At 39.0% G+C, this 27489-nt stretch overlaps 1 protein-coding gene across 1 annotated transcript in view; it reads left to right on the top strand.

The window, feature by feature from the left end:
* Positions 1-27489, top strand: part of LOC135216319 (sulfide:quinone oxidoreductase, mitochondrial-like) — a 144815-nt gene that overhangs the window by 96192 nt on the left and 21134 nt on the right. Inside the window, exons 5-8 of the mRNA XM_064251491.1 lie at positions 2350-2493; positions 4652-4846; positions 5202-5291; positions 11800-11919. Coding sequence (XP_064107561.1) covers positions 2350-2493; positions 4652-4846; positions 5202-5291; positions 11800-11919 — 549 coding nt within the window. The remainder of the gene's footprint in view (positions 1-2349; positions 2494-4651; positions 4847-5201; positions 5292-11799; positions 11920-27489) is intronic.

Below are 27489 nucleotides of genomic sequence, written 5' to 3'. Positions count from 1 at the left end.
ATATCAAATAAATGATGAAGCAAAGCTCATCAAAACACTCCACATCACATGATGTTATTCATTTGAGAAGGAACTTCTCAGCATTAGTAATGATCTCATCATTAATTTCTTCTTTTCCAAAGTTGCACAAGAGATTGTAACACTTTTTTTTCCCTTTGATGAAAGCTTTTGTTTTATTACCTAGGTATTTCGCTAGTATTGTCGCACCCACAGAGTGTGGGGATTGCAGGCAATATATCTACAAGATCCAAGTCCATGGTCCTAACAAGTAGTGAATGGGAACTACTCTTCTAGACTGGCTGTGGCCAGCTATGAACTAGAGTTCCTCCAAGTCAAAGCTTCTCAATTTACTATAGTGGAGTATTGCAGACACAAATACTTCAGAGTCTGGAGATGTAATGACAATGGAATTAAATCTCCCAACTTTGAGTGCATGATTAACGTGAAACAATGTACGATCATCTGCTTCCTTATGAGATCATGTAAGTAGTTGCTCAGCTTTGATTGTGCCATTTATGATACTGAAACACATTGTTTCTCTGTCTTATGTGATCCACCCAAGAAGAGGCATTTGTCAGTAATGTTTTCCCTGACCCATTGAATGAAAACTTGTTGAAGTGCAACCTTGTTCTCCGAGAGGGCCAAAAACTTATCCATCTCAACGGATAAAGGCTGATCCAAGTTAGATATGTACGTTACTACACCTTCGGCTTCCTTCAATTACGCTCTCTGCCTTTAATATATACTCCAATCGTTGTCCAAATCAAATACAATGTCAGTGCAACTGTGTGTACTTGAATGATATTGAAAAGAATTCCACAAATTTTGTGCAAAGTCTCTGTTTTCAGTTTCATCTACTTCATTGGAACTTTCATGGCATGCCCCATGAAGTTTTATGATAATTCTGCAACGATACACAGTTGATGGTAGTAATGATGGTGTCTCCTTAGGAAGCAATTTCTTTAGCACAATAGCAAAATAAGCCTTTTTTGATTTACGGTACATAGGAGGAGATTGGCATTATTTCAGATCTTAGCAAAGTTAGAAGATCAAAGTTTCTTAAGTGAGCACAGTCAATGATTCACAAGAACTTAGTCTCTTTATTTAAGTCATAATTAATCTAGGCTGGTGAAGGTGTGGTTTTTCTTCCTTGGGTTTGAGATGGAATAAAAAAGTTTAGCAAATTTCTTCAAGATGAGAGAAGAAAAATTTTCTAACAGTCTCGTCTAAAGCAAAGCAGTTTAAAAAGAAATCTGTCGACTCTGTTAATTTTGGTGCAAGTCTTCTGTAAAGTCTCTGCAGTATCTTCAGATTGTATTTCAGCCGAAAAGAACGTTGTAGATTTTCGCCTGTCTTTAGGACATGTGGAGCAGATACTATCACTGAAGTAATCAATCATCATGTTTTTCAATTTCCAATTGTTGAATAAAGTACTAACTGAAATTAGAATTAAGGTGGATGTTAATCATCAAAAACATAGAAAGGTACAATTGAATAATCATGTCTTCGTACCAAGATGATTTCAGTCTGATAGAAAGGATGTTTAAAATAATCATTAGTATATTCAATGTTAAAAGTTCATAACTAGCAAAGATGAATGAGGTGTATGGTAGACAATGGTCCAGATGAATTATCAGACATTCTTTTTACATTAGCATCTGGAAGTAGGGGATAAAAGCAATTTTTTTGAGCACTTAATTTCTCAATTGCTTTTTATGTAATCATACAAATGTGTATATTTTTACCACATGAGCCGAATTAAGTCCTATGTGCACTTTCATGACAATCAGTTTGACATTTGATATTATTTGGTACATCTTTGCTTATTGTTTGTTAAATATTAGCAAATTAGTCTAGTTAAATTAGTTTACCTTGCCAAAGTAAATAATTATTATTTAAGATTCTTTTGCAAAGATTTGTTGTTGACCCACCTGGAGACAGTCCAAAATGGCTGCCATCTTTGATTCACTGTGGCAGACAAATGACCATGAGATTAAACATGCCACCTCATTTTATAACATCCTGAGACAACATATTTGCAAGATCAAAAGTCAAACTAAGGTGAGGTGAAATGTACACGGGACCTAACACAGCTCCCCCACTACATGTATGTGATGATGCAACTGAATATAGTTTCAAAGGAAACTATGCTGTACGTACTGCATAGTGTAGAGGACACGTTTAGGTTTAGGAATGCAGCTGTAGTGTTCTTTTCTTGTACTACTTTTAACATTTGTTTTTGCTTAAATATCATATTCTCTACTCTCAGATTATGTAATCTGTGGATCTGTACAGTACCAGTTTCTAAATATGTATTATGGACATTAATTGCTATAATTTTCTTTACAGGTTTTACCAAAAAAAGCAGACTGGATTAAAGAAAAAGTTGTAAGTTTTGACCCTCACAACAACAAAGTAATAACAAATGATGGCCAGGAGATAAATTATGAATATCTTGTAGTTGCTCTTGGTATACAGTTAAATTTTGATAAGGTATGTACTAGTATGTTTTAGTTTTAAATTACAAGGTAGTGTTTGTTGATTCATTTATAAGAAAATTTGTTCTACTTTACAGTTATGAGATATGATGGCCATGAAATAGGTGAAGAATATACAAAAAGCTTTGGTATACAGTTGAATTATATTTGGGTATATTAAGAGTTGTACACACAAACCCCTGATTTAATATGTACTTGTATTACTTCCTCACTTGATGGGTAAATTATCTAAGAATTTATGTTGTAATGCATCAGCTGCATTTGCACCCTTCTTTTGCTAGTGGTTTGCTTCATTAACCTCAGGTTGAGTCATTTCTATTATTTTTTGCCAATGAAGTCTATAAGACAGCCCTTTCCAAATTCTTTTGTTGGAGACTGCTACTACTTTTAAATTCCTGGGATTGATGTCTCAGATCCACACCTCATGTCATCATTGTACTTTTTGTACATCAAGTGATCTTAGCACTTGCCACTCAGGTCATTTACAGTACAGTATTTACATTATCAGTGTAGTTCACACACACCTTACATTGACCTTTACTCACTGAGGTATCCAGTTTCTTAACTTGAACTTGCCTCAATTTTCACCCCTCATTTAAGGACAAATATTTTGTTGAGCCCTGTTAATCTAGAAATGTTACGGTGTTGGTCTTTTTAAATTTATAATGATAATAAAACTACAGTACCAGACATGGTATAGTGTAGGTCGGTGACCAGCTTCCACCTCTTCTTGGTTTACAATCTGATTGTTTTTAACTAGTTTCAAGCTGGTGCAAGAAGATTATCCTATTGTTAAGACCTTGGGTTTGTTAGCTATGAAAGATACAAATTGATTAAAAATTTATCATTTTGGTAAACATATCAGTGGCTAGATAATATACCTATTTGAAACTGTTCTTCATCCTTTCCTTTCCAGAGAAAAATTCTCTTGTATTAATTTGAATTCATGAAAAGCATATCCATTCATGAAAAGCATATCCATTCTTGTAAATTCCATAACCCCATCTGCCAACCTGATTCCTCACTCCTCTATTTCCCACATTGTTCTTGCTTAAGGATACCAATACTGCACTGTATACTTAAGGCTCAAAAACTCATTAAAAGAACCCTCAGAAAAAAAAAGTTTGTTGCTTTGGTTATAGTAGTTACATCATCATTGTTCAAGTTAAAATCAATTGCATAGCAAGTTAATTATGCAATTTGCCTAAGATGCCACTCAATCATCTTAGATGTCATTCACAGCAAATTTTTGTAGTGGTCGTGGGAGTGGCAGCCAGATTATTAAGTTACACATTCTATAACAATTGGCTGGTTTATATGTAATCTTTTCACTAAATTCTTCATTAATTTACCCTGTCACAAATGGTTACTTTATGCACGTTGAAGCTTTCTTTACTGGATATCAAAACCCTAACGCCTACCACACTAACAGTTCTACCCAAATAAACAGTTGAGATTGTTTACTTGAGCAGAATAGTTAGTGTGGTTGGAATTAGGATTGGAATAACCAATTCAAAAAGCTTTAAAATGGAATTGTTATTTTGTGGTAGGAGTTAGATTTTCATAAACAGTTTCAAAAGCTTCAAAAGTGCATGGTTACTGTGTGTGGTAGGCATTAGGATTTTGATAACCAGTTGAAAAGCTTTACATGGCATGAAGTAACCATTTGTAGTAAGGCTGTGGTTTATTATTTGTTAAGATACATAGAATTTTTATTAAGAAAAAAGCTTGAAACTTAATAAGTATGTGAGGTAACAGGGCTCATATTGGCAGTAAAAGGATGCTTATTACCTCCTTGGAAGCACAGCTTTTGCCAGTTTTAATTCATAATCAGAATGTGCTTTGAGTTACAAAATACTAGCTGCTAGTAAGACAATATAGATATAGCCCTGTTCCTTGAGTTACAGAATACTAGCTGCCAGTAAGACAATATAGATATAGCCCATACTGTATCTAGAAGACGTAAATTTAATTAATCGAAAATGATAATAACATCCTTTTTCATTTATCATGTCAATTTTACTAGAACAATTGAATGAAATTTGAAATCTTTGAAGTTAAAATTGCTTGTTTGAATTGAAACTTGGTATATAGTACATAATTAAAGCTGTCCAGTGAAATTAGAGTTACACTTTACATTAACTTTATTTCAGATCAAGGGTTTACTGGATGCATTGGAGACACCAGGAGTATGTTCCAATTACTCTCCCTTATTTGTGAAAAGAACATTCAAGAGTTTGAAAAACTTCAAGGAAGGTAATGCATTGTTCACCTTCCCGAATACACCCATTAAATGTGCTGGGGCACCCCAGAAAATTATGTACATATCAGAAGAATACTTCAGAAAGGTAAGATGTTATAATAAGTGTTTGATCTCATAACAAAATATGGAATGATTTTGGATTTTTTTTAGAATAATCTGTAGGGGATTATTATACGTATCTGGTTATAATGTAGTCAGTAGTGGATGTTTTTATCAAAATTGAACTATACATAGTATGTTTATGAAATTTTTGGAAAAGAATAGAAGTATACCGTACAGTATCTATTGTTGTTTGAATTTTTCCATCCTGCAAATTGATAATTGGTATTAAATCTAATTGACCAGCTTTTAAAGCATAGAATACTTGGGAAAATTAAGTTACTGACAATTAATATATTTAAAAATAACAGTATTTAATCAGGAATTGTATTCCTTTCCAGCATGGGAAACGGGACAAGGCGAACATTGTTTATTACACATCACTTCCAGTTTTATTTGGTATAAAAAAATATGCAGATGCTTTGTGGGAGGTAAGAAATGGAGTTAAAGTCCTTAAATTTGGTTTATTTTACTTTAAACAGTGACATGGTTTTCTTCACATAGATACCATTTGATAGTACCTCACTTACAAAACCTAAAATGTAAGTAGTAATTAACTGTAATATAAAGTGTTGGTGGAATTGCTTTTCTGTCAGAGTTGTGCATTGTTAAAGTCATGTAGGTATTCAATATAAAAAATATTTTTAAGTTGCAAAGCATATCATATTGTGACTTTGTGGCTGTTTTTATTTTCATTAATTCTCTCTGGTCATATTTGCTAAGGTTTTTTAATTATTAGTACGTATTATTTTGTGAAATTGTTAAATGAAGTATGTAGACTGTTAGGTGATAGAGGCCATAAGGTATGGATAGAAGTAAAAAGAAATAAACCTTGTAGTTAGGGATTGAAAGGATCCTACAAAAAGCCTTCAGTACAATACTACTATTTACTGTGCAGTGTAAGGCGGGCACCATCTACAGTACCTCTATTCAGGGTTGAAGTAGAGAAAGGAGATTTTATCCACTCTCCTACAACAAGATCTCAGAATCTGTATATAATGAGCAGTGTATGGCATGTTTTTGATCACCAGTCCAAGATTGAGAAACCGGTGGTGTAGCTAATGTATAATTGTATTGCTTTACAGTGGGGCCTCGTTATCCACGGGGGATAGGGCCCAGAACCCCCCGTGATAAGTAAATACCCGTGTTATCCTGATACCCCCTCAAAAATTGCTTAAAACTGCCTACTTTAATAGTTAACCCACCCAAGACCACTATTCAATGTTTATAACTGCCTACTTAAGTTTTCAAACACCAAATATGTTTTCAACTATCACCTAAAACTAAATTCAAGACAGTTTTAAAGTTATTGTACAAAATTAGCCTTAAAAAATAAATGTAGTATATGTACTACTGTACATATGTAGCCTACTAGCCTAGGGATTACAGCTGGAAGCCTACATACGCATGGTGGGCCTCTTTTTTTTTTTTACAAGGAAAGAGAGGATGAGTGGTAAGAGAACTATCAAAATTATGTAAATCATATGGGTACTCACCAACAATCTATGTTGATAAAAGATGGCGACGATTTTGCAGTGCAATCCAGTAATATAATAACGATAATGCTACCAACAGTATGCAGCGAAACATCTCTTCCCTTCGTCACAACACGTTAATAGTATAATCCACGTAAAAAAAACTTCATTCAATCTGACCTTTAGGCGTCTTTCCCATAAGAGTAAAAGAATCAGGGCTTTTGGATGCCACATAATTAACTCGTTTATATGGGTACAATTTAAAGAACGCGCCGCACACCACATTTCATAACAATAACAAACCAACCTTGGACAAACGAGAGTATGCCAGTGTTGCCAACTGGGAATGGCAATTTCTTGCTAGATTTTGTTCCATAAAAGGCTCAAAAAAAATCACATACCGTATATACTCGAATAACGTGCAATCTCCCATATCGTGCGACCCCCAAATTTTCACCAATAAACAGTGGTTTTGTGTTTTGTCATGTATCTCATGTATCATGCAAGTTCATAAGGTTGGTGGTTTAGCCTGCTAATGGCCGAGTCATTCAGATGTGTGGTGATGCTAGTCAAGTTAGGTAATTTTCTTATTAATCTCGAGAATTGAATAGAAAATCTCAAGTTTAAAAAAAAATCCCATGATAATAAAATAATTGTAAAAATAACACGCCTTGGAGTCCTTAATCATTCTCTCTCTCTCTCTCTCTCTCTCTCTCTCTTCTCCTCTCTCGTCTCTCTCGCTCTCTCTCTCTCTACTCTCTCTCTCATTCCTCTCTCTCTCTCTTTCTCTCTCTCAGGAATAAATACGTACGCACTGTAATTTGAGTCTTTCACCAACGGGTATCAGTAAATGTGTAGACATTGTGTGCGTGTTTAAAAAAATGTGCAGTACACACACATTCCGATGTTTCGGTTTTTGGAATTTTTCAGATTTCGGAAATGTGAGGTCAGATGCATAATCAAACAAACACCACTACTGCAGCAAAAACATTTTTTCCCTTTATGTTTTTCATTATTGTTATTTATTAATTACAGTTTATTTAAATAAATATTAATATAATACTGTTAAATGAATGTGAGATAATTAAGATCACCTATAATAAATAGGTGGGACAATTAATACCATATGTTCACTAATAGGTATTATTTTCAAAACAAACATTCCGTAAAACACAAAAAATATATGTACATAACAGTCAAAATATAATAATGTTTTGCAGTTCAACTTGTGAATTTTAACAATAAGTATGACTATATAATATATTTCACCATATCGATCTTGAAGTTGAAGAGTCGTAAAATTCTGAGGATGGTCCGGGAAAAGGATTTGTACTTTGTGATTACGTATCGCTACAACACCATGTGGTATTTTCATACCACTATATTGATGACGCATCTCTACGACACACTGGTGTTTTTCATACCACTATACGTTAAAGTTAAAAACATGACATAGAATCGACTTTGCGACTTCGTTCACTTTGATATTTTTAACGATACAATAACTATCATTTGTACTACTAAAACCATCTTCACATAAGTAATTTTTCGTAAGATATGTGTTGTTGCAAAAGCTAGCTTATACATAAAAGGCTTTTATAATTTAAGTCATCTTAGATGTACATATGTACCCAAACTCATTGTGGTGAAATTTACTACTGTTTCCTCGGATATTGAAATACTTTAGCATCATTCAAACACTTTAATAATATAATGCATAAATACTAGGCTATACATATTTACATCGTATACAAATACTACATACAGTTATATACACATACTTTTATATACAAAGTTAACAGTTATATACACATACTTTTATATACAAAGTTAGTCATATGAGTAGTGATCAGGCGACAGCTGTGCACTGGACTACGTACGTACTACTTGGAAGATAAAACAAACAAAAATTTTGTTGTTGTTAGTGGCCGGGATAGATTAACATTTTTCCAGAGATTAAAGAGCTGAATTTTGTTTTGAAGGTATGTCAACCGCGTTATTATATTATTGTTTTCACGAAGGAATTATTATATAAAGAAAATTATTGAGTAATTGTTGCCGTCAGCAGTCAGAAAATCACGAACATGGTAACGTTCAAACCTAGTGCCATCCATGGCATATGTCTATAAATAGAACAGAAGCAGAGGGCAGTCATTGGATAACAGATCTCCATGGCTACCAACCAACCAATCAGGTGTTAGTTATACTACTCTGTAATTTCTTAGAATGAACGTTTACACACACGAAGCTAACGATGATGTATGTGTTTTGCATACAGTACGTAGTTTTAGTTTTTATTATTAGTGTAAGTATTTTACTGATTTCATGAAGAATATAATGATTCCTTCTCATTACTTTGAATGCAAAATGGCTTGAAGATTCTTCCACAAAAAGAGAGAGAAAAAAAAAATTTCCTTAGAAGATGATACCTATTTACTAACGCGGTTGACATACCTTCAAAACAAAATTAAGCTCTTTAATCTCTGGAAAAATGTTAATCTATCCCGGCGACTAACAACAACAAAATTTTTGTTTGTTTTATCTTCCAAGTAGTACGTACGTAGTCCAGTGCACAGCTGTCGTCTGATCACTACTCATATGATTAACTTTGTATATAAAAGTATGTGTATATAACTGTTAACTTTGTATATAAAAGTATGTGTATATAACTGTATGTAGTATTTGTATACGATGTAAATATGTATAGCCTAGTATTTATGCATTATATTATTAAAGTGTTTGAATGATGCTAAAGTATTTCAATATCCGAGGAAACAGTAGTAAATTTCCCCACAATGAGTTTGGGTACATATGTACATCTAAGATGACTTAAATTATAAAAGCCTTTTATGTATAAGCTAGCTTTTGCAACAACACATATCTTACGAAAAATTACTTATGTGAAGATGGTTTTAGTAGTACAAATGATAGTTATTGTATCGTTAAAAATATCAAAGTGAACGAAGTCGCAAAGTCGATTCTATGTCATGTTTTTCCTAAACGCGTTGACTTAAAGGAGACCGTTATTTTGGTTGTTTTATCACTGCCATAAACCCATAACAATGCAGTGTATGTATGATAATTCTAAACTATTATTCACTACCAAAATAACGATGATATTTTGTATTGAAAATTAATGTTAAATATATTCCAAACATTATTACTACGTAGCATGAATAGTACTATAAATATTTCGAAAGATAATCTTGCTGTGAACGCTACCATAATTTGATTTTCATATACGTACTTACATTTTGTCAGCTGGCTGGCCTCGCATAGATAAAATTGATTTCACTGATATGGAATTACTCCACGAATAGCCTTTTTATTATGAAGATATGACGACTTAAAGGAGAACGTTATTTTGGTTGTTTTTATCACTGGCACAAACCCATAACAATGCAGTGTATGTATGATAATTCTAAACTATTATTCACTACCAAAATAACGATGATATTTTGTATTGAAAATTAATGTTACGTATTATTACTACGTAGCATGAATAGTACTATAAAAATTTCGAAAGATAATCTTGCTGTGAACGCTACCATAATTTGATTTTCATATACGTACGTACATTTTGTCAGCTGGCTGCCTCGCATAGATAAAATTGATTTCACTGATATGGAATTACTCCACTGAATAGCCTTTTTATTATGAAGATATGACGATAATATATAAGGTAAAAAAAAAATGCTTTTATGTATTTCGTTTACGCTTCGTCGCCAATAACAAACAGCAATACTTACGATAATCTATGACAAATAGCGTTTGTATGACTTCATTGTTCAGAGAAGTTATATACGAATACTGCCAAAATAATAATGAAGTTCGAATTAATTTTAGCCTTAATGTTATTACTACTGTAATTATACTACCACTACTATTAAAATTTCTAAAAGTTTATCAAACAAAAAATGTCGCTTTGAACGCAACCGTATACATAAACCATTTTCATACGTAAAGGCATATGCTTACATTTTGTGGCTGGCCACTCCGACGATAAGTTGAGTGAAATGATGTGGAATTATTCTTTGAATAGGCTATTTATTATGAAGATATGACTATAATATATATGGTAAGAATGGTTTTATTACCTTTTTTTTATTGTCAGTTAATATCATAATGTGAATGTTTGTGTACTTGGTGGTTATCGCACTGCAACTACGCTTAGCCTACCAATGAACGTCATACATAAACCTTGAATAGGCTATTTATTTCGAAGATAGGACAATAATATATTAGGTGAGAATGGTTTTATTACCTTTATTGTCAGTTAATATCATTATATGAGTCTTTAAATGAATGTTGGTAGTTATCGGACCACGGCCGAGGGTTAGCCTACCGAAAAACATCGCATACGCAACACAACAAACCCGTGATGCAGTGATTCATACCAGTGATGTAACATGAGAAACGGTCCAAGAAAACCCGTGATTAACTGATCCGTGAATACTGATCCGTGAATAAGCGATGCCCCACTGTACATTTTATTGGTGCTTATTAATTAAATAGTAGCTGCAAGTTGTTTGTCATAGATTAGAAGACCAGTGTAGTAAACATGTTACAGTCATGGATATCATGCATTTATTTTTGGGGGGTTTCATGAGTGTAACTGCAATATTTTGCATTTTTCAGTAGAGTACAGGTACCTGGAAGAATTAAGCTACTCGAGTTACTCAAGATCATAAATGAAATCATCTGGTATGTTAGTAGAATTTCCAATAAATTTTGGTGCAGATCAAAGATCACCAAGAATCCTTTATTATTTATCATCATAGTAATGGTGAAATCTACAAGGAAATGCAGAAAGGCAGGCCCTGACTGCTGTTGTATGTAGATGTAAGGTGGTCATAGAAATGTTCAAAAGATAGAGGAGATCCTACTCAAAACAGGACAAAAACATGGTCTTTACTTTTACCAAGCAATGGAAAAATGCACACTTGCAAAGAGAAGGGTTGGAAGATCTTTATAATTGAAGAAGAGGTTGAGGGATATAGTTTCCAGAATCTGGAAAATAGGCTTAGATCTCAAAGTTTGAAGTAATTTTTACATTCTATGAGTATATGTGGCAGTAGCAGGACTGAAATGCAGTAAGGAGCCACGAATAGAATTCTGGTAGGAAATATTACATATAAAAAAGAAAAGGGAGCAAATTAATTTCGTGCCAAAAGGCTGTAAATAGAAAATCATACTTAAGATCTGGTAGGAGGAGAAACAATTTATAGGGGAATAGAAAGAACCTTTCAGTGATTAATACATTTTGCCACAAATGAACTGCAATATTATTCCATACTTACTTTTTAATTTTTTTTTTTTATTAAAAGTGGCGTTGAAAAAGATTTATGTTGTCTTTTTTGACAAGAAAAGTAAAAGTGTGTTTTGGTAGGATGAAATTACCATAAAAGATGTTAATAGAATTTTCTTTTACTATTTATAGAATTTTCTTATATTATTCATTTAGGTTGTAAAGGAGAGGAATATCACTGTGAACCTTCGTCATAATCTCATTGAAGTAATGCCAGACTCAAAGGAGGCAGTTTTCCAGAATTTAGATAAGCCAGAAGAGATATCAACTGTCAAGGTAAGTTTGATATTTAATCATTATTTCAAAATGATGAACAACGATTGAAGAAGATTTTCTTATATTTAAAAATGTTTTAATTTTTAGAAATTTCTCATGTATTTAGTTACTATGGCTTTGTGGAAATTGCATGAAGTAAAATAAGAAAATTACTGTGGTGTTTAGACCACACTTACCTTCCAAAAAATCCAAATCCAAGCAGGAATAACATTTTTGCAAGTCTCAAATGGAACACAAAGTTGTATTTTGCTGATGAAAACTGTTTTGATACTACACAATTTTTTTACTACTATTCCATTAATCATATATACTACATAAAGTAATTTCTCAATCAAATTCATTAATCTAAGGTGGGTGTAGATTTCTGACAAGTTCCAATGATTAGTAAATATTCTAGCCTGCATATTCTGTGTGAATACAGACTAGGTCATTAAAACTTTTAATATTCCATTGAAGTAAGGACAATATAGTACTAGTATATTGCAGCATACATTAGTATGTCTCATAAGATATTTTTAATGAAATTCACCCATGAATACCAGAACAATTACCTAACTCTCAAGTATTTTTATAAACTTTCAATACAAATAGTAAAAAGGGATTTTGACGTAGGAAAAATCTATTTCTGGGTGATTGGCTCGTGTCGGCCTATGAAAGGATCCTTAATATCATTCTTTCTAGGCAAAATTAATCTAAATCTTACCAGAGAAAAACAAAATTAAGAAAATTTCAGTAAAACTGACTCGCTCACTCTATAAAAGAAGTGTCGGTATGAGAATAGGGGCGAGTGGGATCACTACCACGAGTCATTCACCATTTAGACCTTCCAATCCAAAATCCCCACTAGAGAGAGCAGATACTAACGGGTGATGTGGCCGCTACTACTACGTACTACTAAGGACGCCACGGACAGCAGCGCCCCTAGCGGTCATCCTTAATATTTAGCAGTACGCGTTGGACGCATTTTTTCACGTGTGCTAATCTCTTGGATTTATCTCCTCTTCTTTACCATGGAACGTGCTGCCATCGCATCGGCTAAGTTAAGTGCCTCATAAGTAGTATTTTCTGTATTTTAGTCTTCCAGGGACCAGTATTTTCCTTCTAATAGGTCATATACGGTTTCCCGGTCGGCTCGTGGCGGCGCCATGCTGCCTCATGTTTAGAATTCCCGGTCTTCCATACTGGGACTTCTTGTACTTATGGGCTTACTATATCACGTTCATCGTTTTTACATCGTCTTTTTAGCTAGGTTAGCCCGTTTACCATTCTCTTAGTTTGGTATTTAGGGCTATTCTGTATTCTGGCCCAGCATCCCGGCTCTTGCTCTTCATCGGCTATCGCTGGCTCCGAGTAGTCTTCTGTTCCTCGGAACAGTTTGCCTCCTCCTGGGCTTCTTTTTCTTTTACTAAAAGTGTCTTTTCCACCTGTTATGATTTAATTTTAGTTCTTTTTAGGGTGTTAGGCTAGCCTAGGTGCTGTCCCATGTATTGGTACAGCCTGGTTCACGTGACCCTCCCACGGTTGTGTTGCTATCGCGGCTTAGGCCACTTGCGGTCACGTGTTCCATCGCACCTACCCTTCCCCTTCCCTCCCTAACAGGTATTGGGAGGGGTCTGGGGGACCCCTTGGTTGCTATGACAACCTCAGTAGCCTTCCTCCCTCCTTCTCTGAGGAGGCCAGGGGTTCTCCCCAGTGGGGTTTAGGGCGACCACTTGTTTCGGGTACGGGTATCCGAGCGGGTAGTTGTTGAGACTGGGAGGAGTAGGCCACCCCCCCCCCCTCTCTCTCTCTCCGCCGCGTTACGCCGGGACCCCCCCCCCCCCCCCCCGTTGCTCAGTCCCACCCTTCCCCACTATAACGAACGGAGCCTTCCGCCGCAGCCGGGGCACCTTTGGTTATAGTTCGTCTGGCTCCGCTAGCGGGCGGGGTGGTCACTACTCGTGGTCTATTGCTTGCCTACTATATCCTTCCCTTTTTTCCCCCGCTACCGGAGGAGAGCTTGCTTCTTACCCGGGCACTCTTCTAGTAGACGGGGGAGGAAAGTTTGATAATTATTTTGTTATTTTTACCTCTAATCTTTGTGAGCATTTTTGTAACAAGTAGACCACTCTGCAAATGTGCAGATTGGATGAAATTGCTACTGAATAGAATTATAATACGTACTCTTAGCCTTAGGCCTTAGTGGCTTTCTCTGTGTGGTCCCCACAAAAGGCAGCAAACTCTCGCTTTTCCTTGGACCCATTTCTGGTAGTTGGACATGGTAAAGAACTTTTTGAGAAACTGTGTACTAGTCATCTAATCTTTGTTGGATTGAAAATAACAGAATGGAGAGTATGGTATGGTATGGTATGGTTTTTTTTTTTTTTTTACGTTGCATGGAACCAGTGGTTATTCAGCAATGGGACCAACAGCTTTATGTGACTTCTGAGCCACGTTGAGAGTGAACTTCTATCACCAGAAATACACATCTCTAACACATCAATGGAATGCCCAAGAATCGAGCTCGCGGCCACAGAGATGGCAGGTCAAGACCATACCGATCATGCCACTGAGGCGCTAACAGAATGGAGAGAACATAGCAGGACCATTCAATGCAGTTGTTTCCATTTCTGATGACAGGCGATGAGACAAACGAACAACCGGCTTTTAAAAAAGCAGGTAAATCCCTGATCCATCAACATTCTGGTGTCCACAACAGTGCCTGATACAGTATTGGCCATGGCCAGATCAAAAACATGGTTTGTTGGGTATCTTTGTTACTCACTTCCTGGTCAGCTGGTAAGGCTTCTTTTTGGGTTTTTGAGCGGTTTTTAAATGGAAACTCTAGCCTAATCCATTACCACCTCTAAAAGGAAGCTTCATTCTTTAAGGTCAAGTCTACATGCTCAACCCTTAGAGTCGAATCATGTTGTCGCAACATAGTCTGTTCCTCGTTGGACAAGTAGTTTACATGCTCACCTACCGATTCGGTAGTTCTGGTTTGATTCCCCGCTCTGCCAACATGGAATCAGAGGAATTTATTTCTGGTGATTAGAAATTAATTTCTCTATATAATGTGGTTTGGATCCCACAATATCCCACAATAAGCTGTTGCTAGATAACCAATTGGTTCCTAGCCATGTAAAAATATCTAATTCTTCAGGCCAGCCCTAGAAGAGCTGTTAACCCTTAAACGCCGAAGCGGTAAATAAAAAAATAACTCCCGTATGCCGGAGGAGTTTGAGAGTGAGCGCGTAAGCGGAAAAAATATTTTTTTCAAAAAATTACAGCGCGCTTAGTTTTCAAGATTAAGAGTTCATTTTTGGCTCCTTTTTTGTCATTGCTTGAAGTTTAGTATGCAACCATCAGAAATGAAAAAAATTATCATTATCATATATAAATAATGCGATATATGATAGCGCAAAAACGAAATGTCATATATAATTGTATTCAAATCGCGCTGTGCGCCAAACGGTTAGAGGTAACAAGTTACTTTTTTTTTCGTTGTAATGTGCACTAAATTGCAATCATTTTGATATATAACACATTGTAAAACGATAAAAGCAACACAGAGAAAATATTATCACAAAATGATGCATGAATTCGTAGCGCGCGGATGTAAAAAATAATTTTTAAAAAATTCACCATAAATCGAAATATTGTTATAGAGACTTGCAATTTGTTTCAAAATGAAGGAAAATGATTGAATATTACGATACTGTAAGAGTTTTAGCTTACAAATGCAGTTTTCGACCATTTCGAACGAGTTAAAGTTGACCGAATGTCAAATTTTTGTTTAAAAAATTTTTTATATATGCAAATATAAAAAAAATGAGAAATGCTACAACCTTCTAATAATTTTTGTTATATTGCGCATGTTTTTGCGCACATTTTCATATATAAAACTCTAAAAAAAGCGTAATATGAAAAGGCTCAAATATTAGGAGAATGTGACCTACGCGTTTCAGAGATTTTCGGCCGAGAATCGGCGCGCGGACGGAATAAAAATATTTTTTTCAAATATTCACCATAAATCGAGATATTGTTCTAGAGACTTGCAATATGGATTAAATTTAAGATAAATGATTGAATATTACTAGACTGTAGGATTTTTATGTTACAAATGCGTTTTTTTACCATTTCGGTTGAGTCAAAGTTGACCGATCGTAGTTTTTTTCGTACTTATTGTACTTTATATGCAAATATTTCAAAAATGATAAATGCTACAACCTTCCAATATTTTTTGTTATATTTTGCACGTTTTTGCGCACATTTCCATATATAAACCTCTAAAAAAAAAGCGTAATATGAAAAGGCACAAATATTAGGAGAATGTGACCTACGCGTTTCCGAGATTTTCGGCCGAGAATCGGCGCGCGGACGGAATAAAAATATTTTTTCAAATATTCACCATAAATCGAGATATTGTTCTAGAGACTTGCAATATGTTTTAAATTGAAGATAAATGATTGAATATTACTAGACTGTAAGATTTTTATGTTATAAATGCGTTTTTTGACCTTTTCGGTTGAGTCAAAGTTGACCAATCGTAGTTTTTTTCGTACTTATCATAATTTATATGCAAAAATTTCAAAAATGAGAAATGCTACAACCTTCCAATATTTTTTGTTATATTGTGCATGTTTTTGCGCACATTTCCATATATAAACCTTTAAAAAACGCGTAATATGAAAAGGCTCAAATATTAGGAGAATGTGACCTACGCGTTTAGGAGATTTTCGGCCGAGAATCGGCGCGCGGAGGGGAAAAAATATTTATTTCAAAAATTCACCATAAATCGAGATATTGTTCTAGAGACTTGCAATATGTTTTAAAATGAAGATAAATGATTGAATATTACTAGACTGTAAGATTTTTATGTTATAAAAGCGTTTTTTGACCTTTTCGGTTGAGTCAAAGTTGACCTCGATCGTAGTTTTTTCGTACTTATCGTACTTTATATGCAAATATTTCAAAATGATAAATGCTACAACCTTCCAAATTTTTTGTTATATTGTGCATGGTTTTGCGCACATTTCCATATATAAACCTTTAAAAAAAGCGTAATATGAAAAGGCTCAAATATTAGGAGAATGTGACCTACGCGTTTCCGAGATTTTCGGCAGAGAATCGGCGCGCGGAGGGGAAAAAAAATATTTTTTTTAAAAATTCACCATAAATCGAGATACTGTTCTAGAGACTTGCAATTTGTTTTAAAATGAAGATAAATGATTGAATATTACTAGACTGTAAGATTTTTATGTTATAAATGCGTTTTTTGACCTTTTCGGTTGAGTCAAAGTTGACCGATCGTAGTTTTTTTCGTACTTATCGTACTTTATATGCAAATATTTCAAAAATGATAAATGCTACAACCTTCCAATATTTTTTGTTATATTGTGCATGTTTTTGCGCATATTTCCATATATAAAACTATAAAATAAGCGTAATATGAAAAAGGCACAAATATTAGGAAGAATGTGACCTACGCTTTTCGGATATTTTCGGCCGAGAATCGGCGCGCGGAGGGAATAAAAATATTTTTTTCAAATATTCATAAATAAACGAGATATTGTTCTAGAGACTTGCAATTTGTTTTAAAGTGAAGGTAAATGATTGAATATTACTAGACTGTAAGTAATTTGCTTACCCCCCAAAAAAAAAAATTTATAATATATATATATATATAATTTTTTTTTTATACGTAAATATATATATTCATTCTTCGATTCTGGTACCAATACATAAATAAAAGGAATGCAGGTGAACACTTTTCTCTTTTCGCATACAATGAAATGTCTTATTATTATTTTATCATGCACACATTCAGATATATAAAAAATTGTAATAAATATAAAAAAACTAAATATAAATAAATGCAGAATACTCACTCGTAATCCTGACTCTTCATTCTATTCTTATTTCTTTGATTTCTCCCTCCTCCACTGAAGAGTCTTGCATTTTTTTCCACTCGACATGACGAGGTACAGGTGGAGGAGGGAGACGCGCGCCCGACCCTTACTGCTGATGGAACTCGGCGGCCCCGTGCGTCCCTCCGCTGTCGGTTTAGGGGCGCGCTCCAATACATGACCTTAGTGTAGTACTTTCGGTTCACACTCCCCTATCCTGCAAAGAGCAACTTTGTTTCAGAGACGACAGAAGAACCGGGTGTCTCTCCTTCTGCCATTCATATGGCACACCCGGCACCGTTTCTGCCTTCGCCCTTCTAAGGCCTCCAGTATGTGATTCCCGCCCCTGGCTGCAGCCGACACGCAGGGTCCACTACCCGACGAGAAGCGGTGATGGCGGGGCTGGCAACAAGAGGGGCGTCGTCAGCAGGGGCGGCGGCAGCTGGGGCGTCGTCAGCAGGGGCGGCAGCAGCAGGGGCAGCGGCAGCAGGGGGCGTCGTTTCAGCAGGGCGGCGGCAGCAGGGGCGTCGTCAGCAGGGGGCGTCGTCAGCAAGGGCGTCATCAGCAGGGGCGTCATCAGCAGGGGGGGCGGCAGCAGGGGCGGCAGCAGGGGCGGCAGCAGGGGCGGCAGCAGGTCGAGCGAAGTTGGCCCTCCCTCCTATCTGCCCTTTCCTCTAGGGGAGATCTGCAGCTCGGGGCAGGGGGTCAGTTATGGAAGGCCACTCATCCGGGATCGAAGTTGATGAGGGCATTCCCGGCGGCTACCTCTAGGAACTGTATGTGGGTCAACCTCGGAAGATTGTCACCGCGGTACCCACAGTACAGTATGTAGGCATTTTGGAGGGCCAACTGAAGGATGTATTTGAGGAGCTTCTGTGTCCACCTTCTGGTTCTCCTGGCGAAGGGATAGTACTGGATGAGCTGATCAAAGAGATCAACTCCTCCCATGTGCCTGTTGTAGTGCCCAATGACAGTAGGCCGCTCGTACGAAACTCCTCAAACACAACTCGGCCCTGTCGACGTGTCTTTTTCCGCTGTACATCTCTTCTTGGATGGGTTCATGACTCTTCGTAATCATGGGACGAGTCGGACACCCTTCCAACAGATGACGAAGACAGCGCCCTTCCGCCGCCACTCTGTCTCTCCTCTTGCCAGGGTGTTTTGCGGGATGACTAGCGAACCTCTTGAGGACCATTCGGGGCCCCACGCACCAACTGAAGGGTACCACTGACGTGAACACCTGCGTCATACAGTTCCTGGGCCAGGGATACCGAGTTATAATAATTATCCATACACGGAAACGTCCCACAAGGTTGAATACAGTGTCACGCAGCGTGGAGAAGACCCCGGTATACACTGAAAAAAAAGTCCACAACGTATCCAGTGTTGGCCTCGGTAATGAAGAAAGAATTTCACACCATATTTCTTTGGCTTCTTGGGGTTATACACTTTTATACTAAGACGTCCTTTGTAAGGCATCATCCCCTCATCCAAGACAGGTTTCTTTCCAGGAATCACGAGATTACTACACCGCTCACGGATATAATCCAACACTGTACGCACTAAAATGAGGCAATCACTGTTATTCCGGGGTATGGCCCTTCGGTTGAAGGCGTTGAAGTACCTGTCCATCGCCAGGAAATTATCACGGGACATAACGCCAGGCACATTCGGCATACATAAAAAATAATTTCTCCTCCAATATTGCCTGACGTCGACAGCAGGTGTCATACCAAAATAAATGTGGAGCCCCAAAAAATGTGCCATGTCAATGAGGTTGCAACCCCACCAGTAATACGACAAGGTCGTCTTCAGCTCATACCGGCAGTACCGAGCGTAGTCCACGTCTCGTGTACCAGGTATTCCAGCAATTCCCGGCGTCAGGAAAAGCTGGATGAACCCCAAAACAGTCAGGGGTACTGGTACGGTCATCCCAGGGGTTGCCGTGAAGGGTGCATGTTAGGGAGGGGTGGGGTCCTCCGTCCACCCCTCGTCACTCTCCGATGACCAGACCTTCACCTTGGCTGGCGCGACGAGCCGACCTTCTACGTGCCCGTGCGCGTGCAGGCACGATGCACACTACACCCCCCCCCCCCCCCCCATTGGCCCATGGCACCCTCACTTAGGCCCTCACTTTTTGTATCGTCCTCTGCGATAAAACTTGAGCCCGTATCCCCACCCTCCCCCTCCTCCTCAGATTCCCCCTCGTATGCACTGAATTCGAGCTCACTTTCGGGATGTGACCTTGAACGGACATTGGGGTCAAATATTCATCCAATCACTTTCATCGGGACTGATGTCCTCATCACTCGATGACCATACCGCCATCAAAATGAGGACTTGCGACATGTTCCCGATCAAGCTCCGAAAGATATTCGTCTATGTTCCTTGGTTGGAGGCCTCCCAAATGCCTACGAATGCCCCTAAGGACGCCCACATGCTTCCTAGGGGTAACCAAAGGCATACGCACAGAACGGCCTTGAGGCGCGGGGTCATGCTGGGTGCTTGGCCCCTCGCCAGCATCCAGGTCCAAAACTCGCCTTACACGATCCCTTCCGACGGGTAAAACGCGCCTTTCACGGTTCACACGTCGTTGAGATATATCTAGGAATGTCCTGTAGCAATACAAATGCTCAAAGTCTCGCACAAGATCGCTCTCGGATGGTGCGCTACTGATGCTGGCTGGAGCGAGAAGAAGGGATATCGCGCATGCGCACCTGGGTCACGCTTCAAAACAAAACAAGGCCTTGATCCGTGAACTCCCAGCATTCCCCAAGGCGCATGATTCAAAAGTTTTAGGCTGGTAGGCCTATAAGTATTTTTCCGCGAATTTAAAAAAAAACTTTCGTATGTCGACATAAAATACGTCCAGTCGGCACCCGACAGACAATTTATCTCGACGTAAAATACATCCAGTCGGCGTTTAAGGGTTAATCAGCTCAGTGGTCTGGTTAAACTAAGATATACTTAACTTATACTCAACATAAAGTCAAGGGAACCTTTGGCTTGGACAGTGTCTTTGAGACCAAAAGGTTCTTTGCAATAAAGGGGTGCAATCAGATGGCTTCCTCTTCAGGGTCATAGCTGACAAAGCAGTCTCTAGTGATGACTACTGTCTCCTCTTTCTGTTGCAGGGATTTGTAATTGATGGTAAAGAGACATGAGAAAAAAACAATAAGAGAGAGGCAGAATGTGTAGGAATCTACTTTGTCAAAGTAGTCTATCGTTGCAGGAGAGAGCTGGTTGATGGCTGGCCCTTGGAATTTGACCCTCAGGAAAGAAAAATTGAGTAGGCAGAGGAGTTACTCTTTCTTACAGAATGTGGTTGACTACTGATACCAGACTTCTTGCAGGAAATCTCCAGAACTGCTCCAGGCACAGGCATTTGTTCTTTTTCTTAGCACAAGAATTGTCTCAAAATTTTTTTATCATTGCTAATATGTAATATATGCAAAAGGAAGAGTGCTCAACCAGTTCTTCATATGGTCACTGGCTCCATGATATGCACACTCGCCCATAGAAGTGGTCATAAGCATGACTGTAGTTAAAGCTTGTGGATGACTTAGAGCAGTGCTGGTCATAGTTTTTATGTCTATAGGAGTTACTGCTTGTTCTTTTTCATACCTGAAGAAACACACTCGAAGAAGATGAATTTAAGCTTACATGGTAACTGCTGGAGTCAAGAATTCATGAGAAGGCATTCTTTGTCCATAAGGATCATGATGTAGTCAGTGGTAGCTTGGAGGCATAAGATTGCCTATTGATATCTTGAAGAGCAGTCACAGCTTGTCTTTTTTAACACTGGTGCACGAGTAACTGCTGGCGTAACATTCATGAGAATAGTAGTCATTTCTATGAGCCATGCTGTGTACGTATGTGTATTTGCTGGCTGCAGGACATGCCCACTGAAGAGACCATAGGCAAAGTAACAGTCATGTACTGTAGGTAAGTCAGTCAATGGGAAAGGTGGGAGTCAGTCACACAGGTAAATAAATGGGTAGTGATGAGCAAGCAGTCAGATTGGCACGGCAAGAGAAGAGTGGACACAACAGGCAGTGGGCATGTCATCATAAGTGGGGAAGACCGTAGGCATGGAAGGAAATTGGTGCTCAGTAGTCAAGGAGCAAGCAAATTACAAAAAACTGGACAAGGATATCATCCAGTGACTGTTGCTTCTTTACCCCCAGCAACAGTGAAGAGACAGCAGAACTTCTCTGGTGTCCTTTGTCCATAGCAAAACAACATCTTGCGTCTATTTCATAGTATACACATGGTGGAAATGCAGGTCGTTGTTTGCAATGCATTATTTACGTGGTATAAACTGTTTATGAAAAGTGCAGTACACTATGACGATTGTCCATTGCTGGTGAGGTGTGTAGTCAGAAAGTGTAGGAAGTGTTCCTTCTAAAATTTTTATCTTTACTTTGTCTAAGGGTGTTGAGTCATTGAGGAGCCTGGAGGGTATGATGTATGTACTAGGAGTGCCCACCAGCTCTTAGTGTTAGTGGGGGGGTAGTGGTAAATATTTTGCCTAATTTAATGTTAGTGTGGTTGAATAGGTTGTACCTGGTTTTCTGTTTGTACTTCGCCCTGGGCAGGGGCAATCTTGCATATTTTGTTGGTGATTGGCAAGTTCCATTGTTGCAAGTAAATTTTGTATACTACTTTGTTAGCATTCGGAGTACATACTCCTTCACTCCATAGTACCCACTACAGTAGAGGCAATCATAGCTATACTGCCACGCTGTTACTTTGTTGAGATGGGCACCAACCAGAGGCAGTATCTTAACTGCAGCAGCTCTCTCAACAGGTAAGGAACAACAAGCATTTATTTAAATGCTCGCCCATTTTTATTTTCTGTTCTCATGCACATTAAAATTGTTAATGATTTGGGATACTTTTTGTCCATGAATCCCTCCTCCAGTCAATAAGGATTCAGCTAAGTCATTACTAGGTAAGTTACTTATATAAAGATTATATTTTTATAATACTATTTAAAATATGATATTGTTATGTTACAATAAAGTTTCATACATACTTACCTGGCAGATATATACATAGCTAAGACTCCCGTCGTCCCCGACAGAAATTCAAATTTCGCGCCACTCGCTACAGGTAGGTCAGGTGATCTACCTGCCTGCCCTGGGCGGCAGGACTAGGAACCATCCCCGTTTTCTATCATATTTTCTCTCTTCCACCTGTCTCCTGCGGGGAGGCTGGGTGGGCCTTTAATTGTATATATCTGCCAGGTAAGTATGTATGAAACTTTATTGTAACATAACAATATCATTTTCATACAATCAACTTACCTGTCAGATATATACATAGCTGATTGGCACCCTTCGGTGGAGGGTAAGAGACAGCTACTATATGGAATAGACAGGTAAACAACATATGTTGTAGGTATAAATAAAACCTTGGTTCCTACCTGATAGGTGGTAGACTTCGTGGGTGTTTGCCCAGTAGTCTGCATCACCTCAAGAAACTTTAGCGAGATATATGATCTATGGCCAAGAGTTCTTGTGGGTCTGCCGATGGGGTCTTACCCACCTTACTCGGCAGAGCCTAAAAGGACTTTGTCAATGGGTGCTGATCCACTTATATGACAATACACCTTATGAAGGAGCACACAACCAATCCCGACCACCTGATCCTAACCATATGGTTAGAACTAAGGATTGTTACGAGTTTATCCCCATCCCCCGAACTCGTCACAACAACCGTAACTCAAAACCACTACGCACACATACATAATTTTCAAAAAAAAAAAATTATACTCAACTAATTGGATATGACAAGAATTCTCTTACTGAACAACATAGACGGCCGCCCGTGCTAGCCTAAGTCCTCCATTGTTCGAAGAGACTCTCGACCATATCCAAAAGAAGAAAAGTATATACATTTAAGGATTGGTGTCGGCTCCCGTACCCAGAATCGTATCCGCCGATACGAAAGGACCTAGAGAAAAACACTTCTCATATGTCACACGCACGTCTTTCAAGTAATGAGATGCAAATACTGAGTTGCATCTCCAAAATGTCGTATCTATGATGTTTTAAGCGACATATTCTTATGAAACGAGAGAGACGTCGCTATAGCTCTTCACTTCATGAGCTTTTACTCTCAACAGTTGTAACTGTTCGTCAGGACAGGCCTTATATGCAGCGTCTGTAATGACGTTTCTTACAAAGAATGCCAGCGCATTCTTGGACATCAGTCTTGTGGGGTCTTTTACCGCGCACCAAAGACCTTGTCTAGAGCCTCCCATTTGATGCTTTCTCTGAAGGTAGAACTTCAGAGCTCTAACAGGGCATAGAGACCTCTCTGCATCTCTGCCTACGATACTCGAACATGCCTTTGACTTCGAATGACTTAGGCCAGGGATTCGTAGGATTCTCGTTTTTTTGCTAAAAACAGGGTCTTAAACGAGCAAATCGCTGAGTCTCCCTTGAATCCTACTTTATCCTGCAGAGCATGCAATTCACTAATTCTCTTTGCCGTAGCTAAAGATAATAGGAATAGGCATTTTCGGGTAATGTCTCTAAACGATGGCCCGATGAGGAGGTTCGAATCTTTCCCGATGACAGATACTTTTAGGACTACGTCTAGGTTCCAGTTCGGAGGTACTGGTTCCTTAGACTTTGAAGTCTCAAAAGACCTTATGAGATCGTGGAGATCTTTATTATCTGCCAGATCTAAACCTCTGTTCCTGAATACAGCCGAGAGCATACTTCTGTATCCCTTTAATGTGGATACGGCTAGATGAGATTTTTTCTCTCAGGAATAGCAGGAAATCAGCAATTTCCGCTATAGAGGTAGTGGAGGAGGACAACTTCTTGGATCTACACCACCTTCTAAATACCTCCCACTTTGATTGGTATACTTCGTAGTGGAGGTTCTGCGTGCTCTCGCGATCGCGCTTGCCACTTCGCGAGAAAAGCCTCTCGCTCTGACAAGTCTTTCGATAGTCGAAAGGCAGTCAGAGCGAGAGCGGGGAGGTTTTGGTGGTACCTCTTGAAGTGTGGTTGTCTGAGAAGATCCATCCTTCTTGGTAGGGATCTTGGAAAATCTACGATCCACTCTACCACCTCCGTGAACCATTCCTGGGCCGGCCAAAAGGGGGGCTATTAACGTCATCCTCGTCTCTTTTGACGCCACAAACTTTCTCATTACTAACCCCAGGATTTTTGAATTGTGGGGGAAAAGCATATACGTCTACTCGAGACCAATTTAGCAGGAAGGCGTCTACCATAAGAGCTCTTGGATCTTCCACGACCGAGCAAAAAAACTGGGAGCCTTTGAAATGAATGTGCGAAGAGATCCACATGAGGAGTTCCACAGAGACCAGAGATCGAGACACACTTCCTCGTGTAGTGTCCATTCTGTATGAAGGACCTGGTTCCTCCTGCTGAGCCTGTCCGCCCTCACATTCCTTACTCCCTGTACGAACCTTGTCAGCAGGGAGATGTTCCTGTAGACGTCCAAAGTAATAGGTCTCTCGTGAGCTCGTAAAGGAACGAGGAGTGCGTCCCTCCCTGTTTCCGAATGTAGGCAAGTGCGGTGGTGTTGTCCACGTTTACTTGCACTACCTTGTTTGACACCAGAGGTTCTAGGCTCTTCAAGGCCAGATGTACGGCGAAGAGCTCTTTGCAGTTTATGTGCCAAGACACCTGTGCTGGTTCCCAGGTTGCCTGACATCTTCCTCTGAGCCTAATGTCGCTCCCCAACCTCTCTCCGACGCGTCGGAGAACAACACTAGTCTGGGTTCTGTGTTCTTAGAGAGATCCCTTTGTTCTCTTCCAGAGGGAGCAACCACCACTGTAGGTGTGACTTTATCTCCTCTGGAATGGGAAAAAACGTCCGACAGTTGTCCGGTTTTCCAGCTCCAAGACCTCTTGAGGAAGAATTGAAGCGGACGTATATGAAGTCTTCCTAGAGGGAAGAATTGTTCTAGCGAGGAAAGCGTCCCCAGAAGGCTCAACCATTCCCTCGCCGACGTTTGTTGCTTCTCTAAGGAAGAGAGAGACTATCCGCAAACCTTTTGCGATTCTCTCTTGCGAAGGAAAAACTCGAAAACCCTGAGAATCCCATCCGAATCCCCAGATAGACTAGGTCTTGTCTGGGGTCAGCTGAGACTTCTCGAGGTTCACAATCAATCCCAACGCTTTGATTAAATCCAGAGTTAACTTTAGGTCCTCCAAGCACTGTCTCTCCGATCTGGCCCTGATGGAGCCAGTCGTCCAGATACCATAGAGACATTCATTCCTTTGAGGTGAAGAAACCTCGCCACATTCTTCATCAGGCTTGTGAAGACCTGAGGAGCTGTGGACAGGCCGAAACACAAGGCTCTGAACTGAAGATCCTTCCCCGTCATGAAACGGAGGTACTTCTTCGATGAAGGGTGGATCGGGACGTGAAAGTAGGCGTCCTGGAGATCTAAAGACACCATCCAATCTCCCTGTCGTAATGACGCCATGACTGAAGCAGAAGTCTCCATGGAGAACTTCTCCTTCTGAACAAATTTGTTCAGATAAGAGCTGACGTCCTTCAACAAATTTGTTCGAGAGCTGGGTCCAGTACTGGTCTCCAGCCTCCCGAGGCTTTCGCCACCAGAAAAAGGCGATTGTAAAACCCCGGGGAGTGTTGATCCCGTACCAATTCTATCGCTCTCTTGTCCCACATTTGTTCCACCATCGATCGAAGGAGTATCCCTCAGCACAGGATCCTTGTATTTGGCTGATAGTTCCCTTGGTATTGACTTTAGTGGGGAGGAGTGTTCAGGAAAGGATACGATATCCCCTCCTTAAGATCGCCAAAGATGACGCGTCTGCATTTATCAGTGTCCAGGCTTCCACAATCCCAGGAGCCTGGCACCTACTGGTGCTTGGAGGAGAGAATCTTCATTTTCCCTTCTTAAAGGGACGAAAAGCAGATCTACCTCTCTTCTCTGGAGCCTTCCTCCTTGTGGAAGGTCTGGAGGTCGGACCACTCGAAAGGGCTGCACCGTTGTACTGGGTCCTTTCTTGTCCGATGCAGCAACAGGTTTCTTCTTTCTTGCTGACTGCGTCAGCAGATCCTGAGTTGCCTTCTCAGTTAAAGAATGCGCAATGTCCTTTACTAACTGAGAAGGGAACAAAAAGTCAGATAGAGGCGCATAATAGTAGTGCTGCTCTCTGAGCATGTGAGACTGCCTTTGTTAAGAAGGCGCCATATACAGTCCTTTTCTTTAAAAGACCTGCCCCAAACAAAGAGGAGATTTCAAAAGATCCGTCCTGTACCGCCTTGTCAATACAAGACAATATGCATAACAGGGCTTCAGGTTCGATTCCTTCCGAATCATGGGCTTTCTTGGACATCACCCCAAGGGACCAATCTAAGAAGTTAAAAACTTCCAATACACGAAAGAGTCCCTTGAGGAGATGATCCAGTTCCGAAATTCCCCACGTAATCCGTGCAGAATTGAGACTTTGACGCCGTGAAGCGTCAACCAAAGTCGAAAAATCTGTTTTTCGGTTGTAGAAGGGAGAGCAATACCCATATTCTCTCCCGTCTGATACCAAATGCCTCTTTTTCCCAGCTAATCTTGCTGGAGGCATGCAGAAGACTGTCCTCACTAAGTCTTTCTTAGACTTCATCCATGAGTCTAAGGAATGTAATGCTCTCTTCATCGATATGGTGGGTT

This window comes from Macrobrachium nipponense, chromosome 6 (assembly GCF_015104395.2).
Source record: "Macrobrachium nipponense isolate FS-2020 chromosome 6, ASM1510439v2, whole genome shotgun sequence".
NCBI lineage: Eukaryota > Metazoa > Arthropoda > Malacostraca > Decapoda > Palaemonidae > Macrobrachium > Macrobrachium nipponense.
This window is presented reverse-complemented; position numbering and strand designations above follow the sequence as displayed.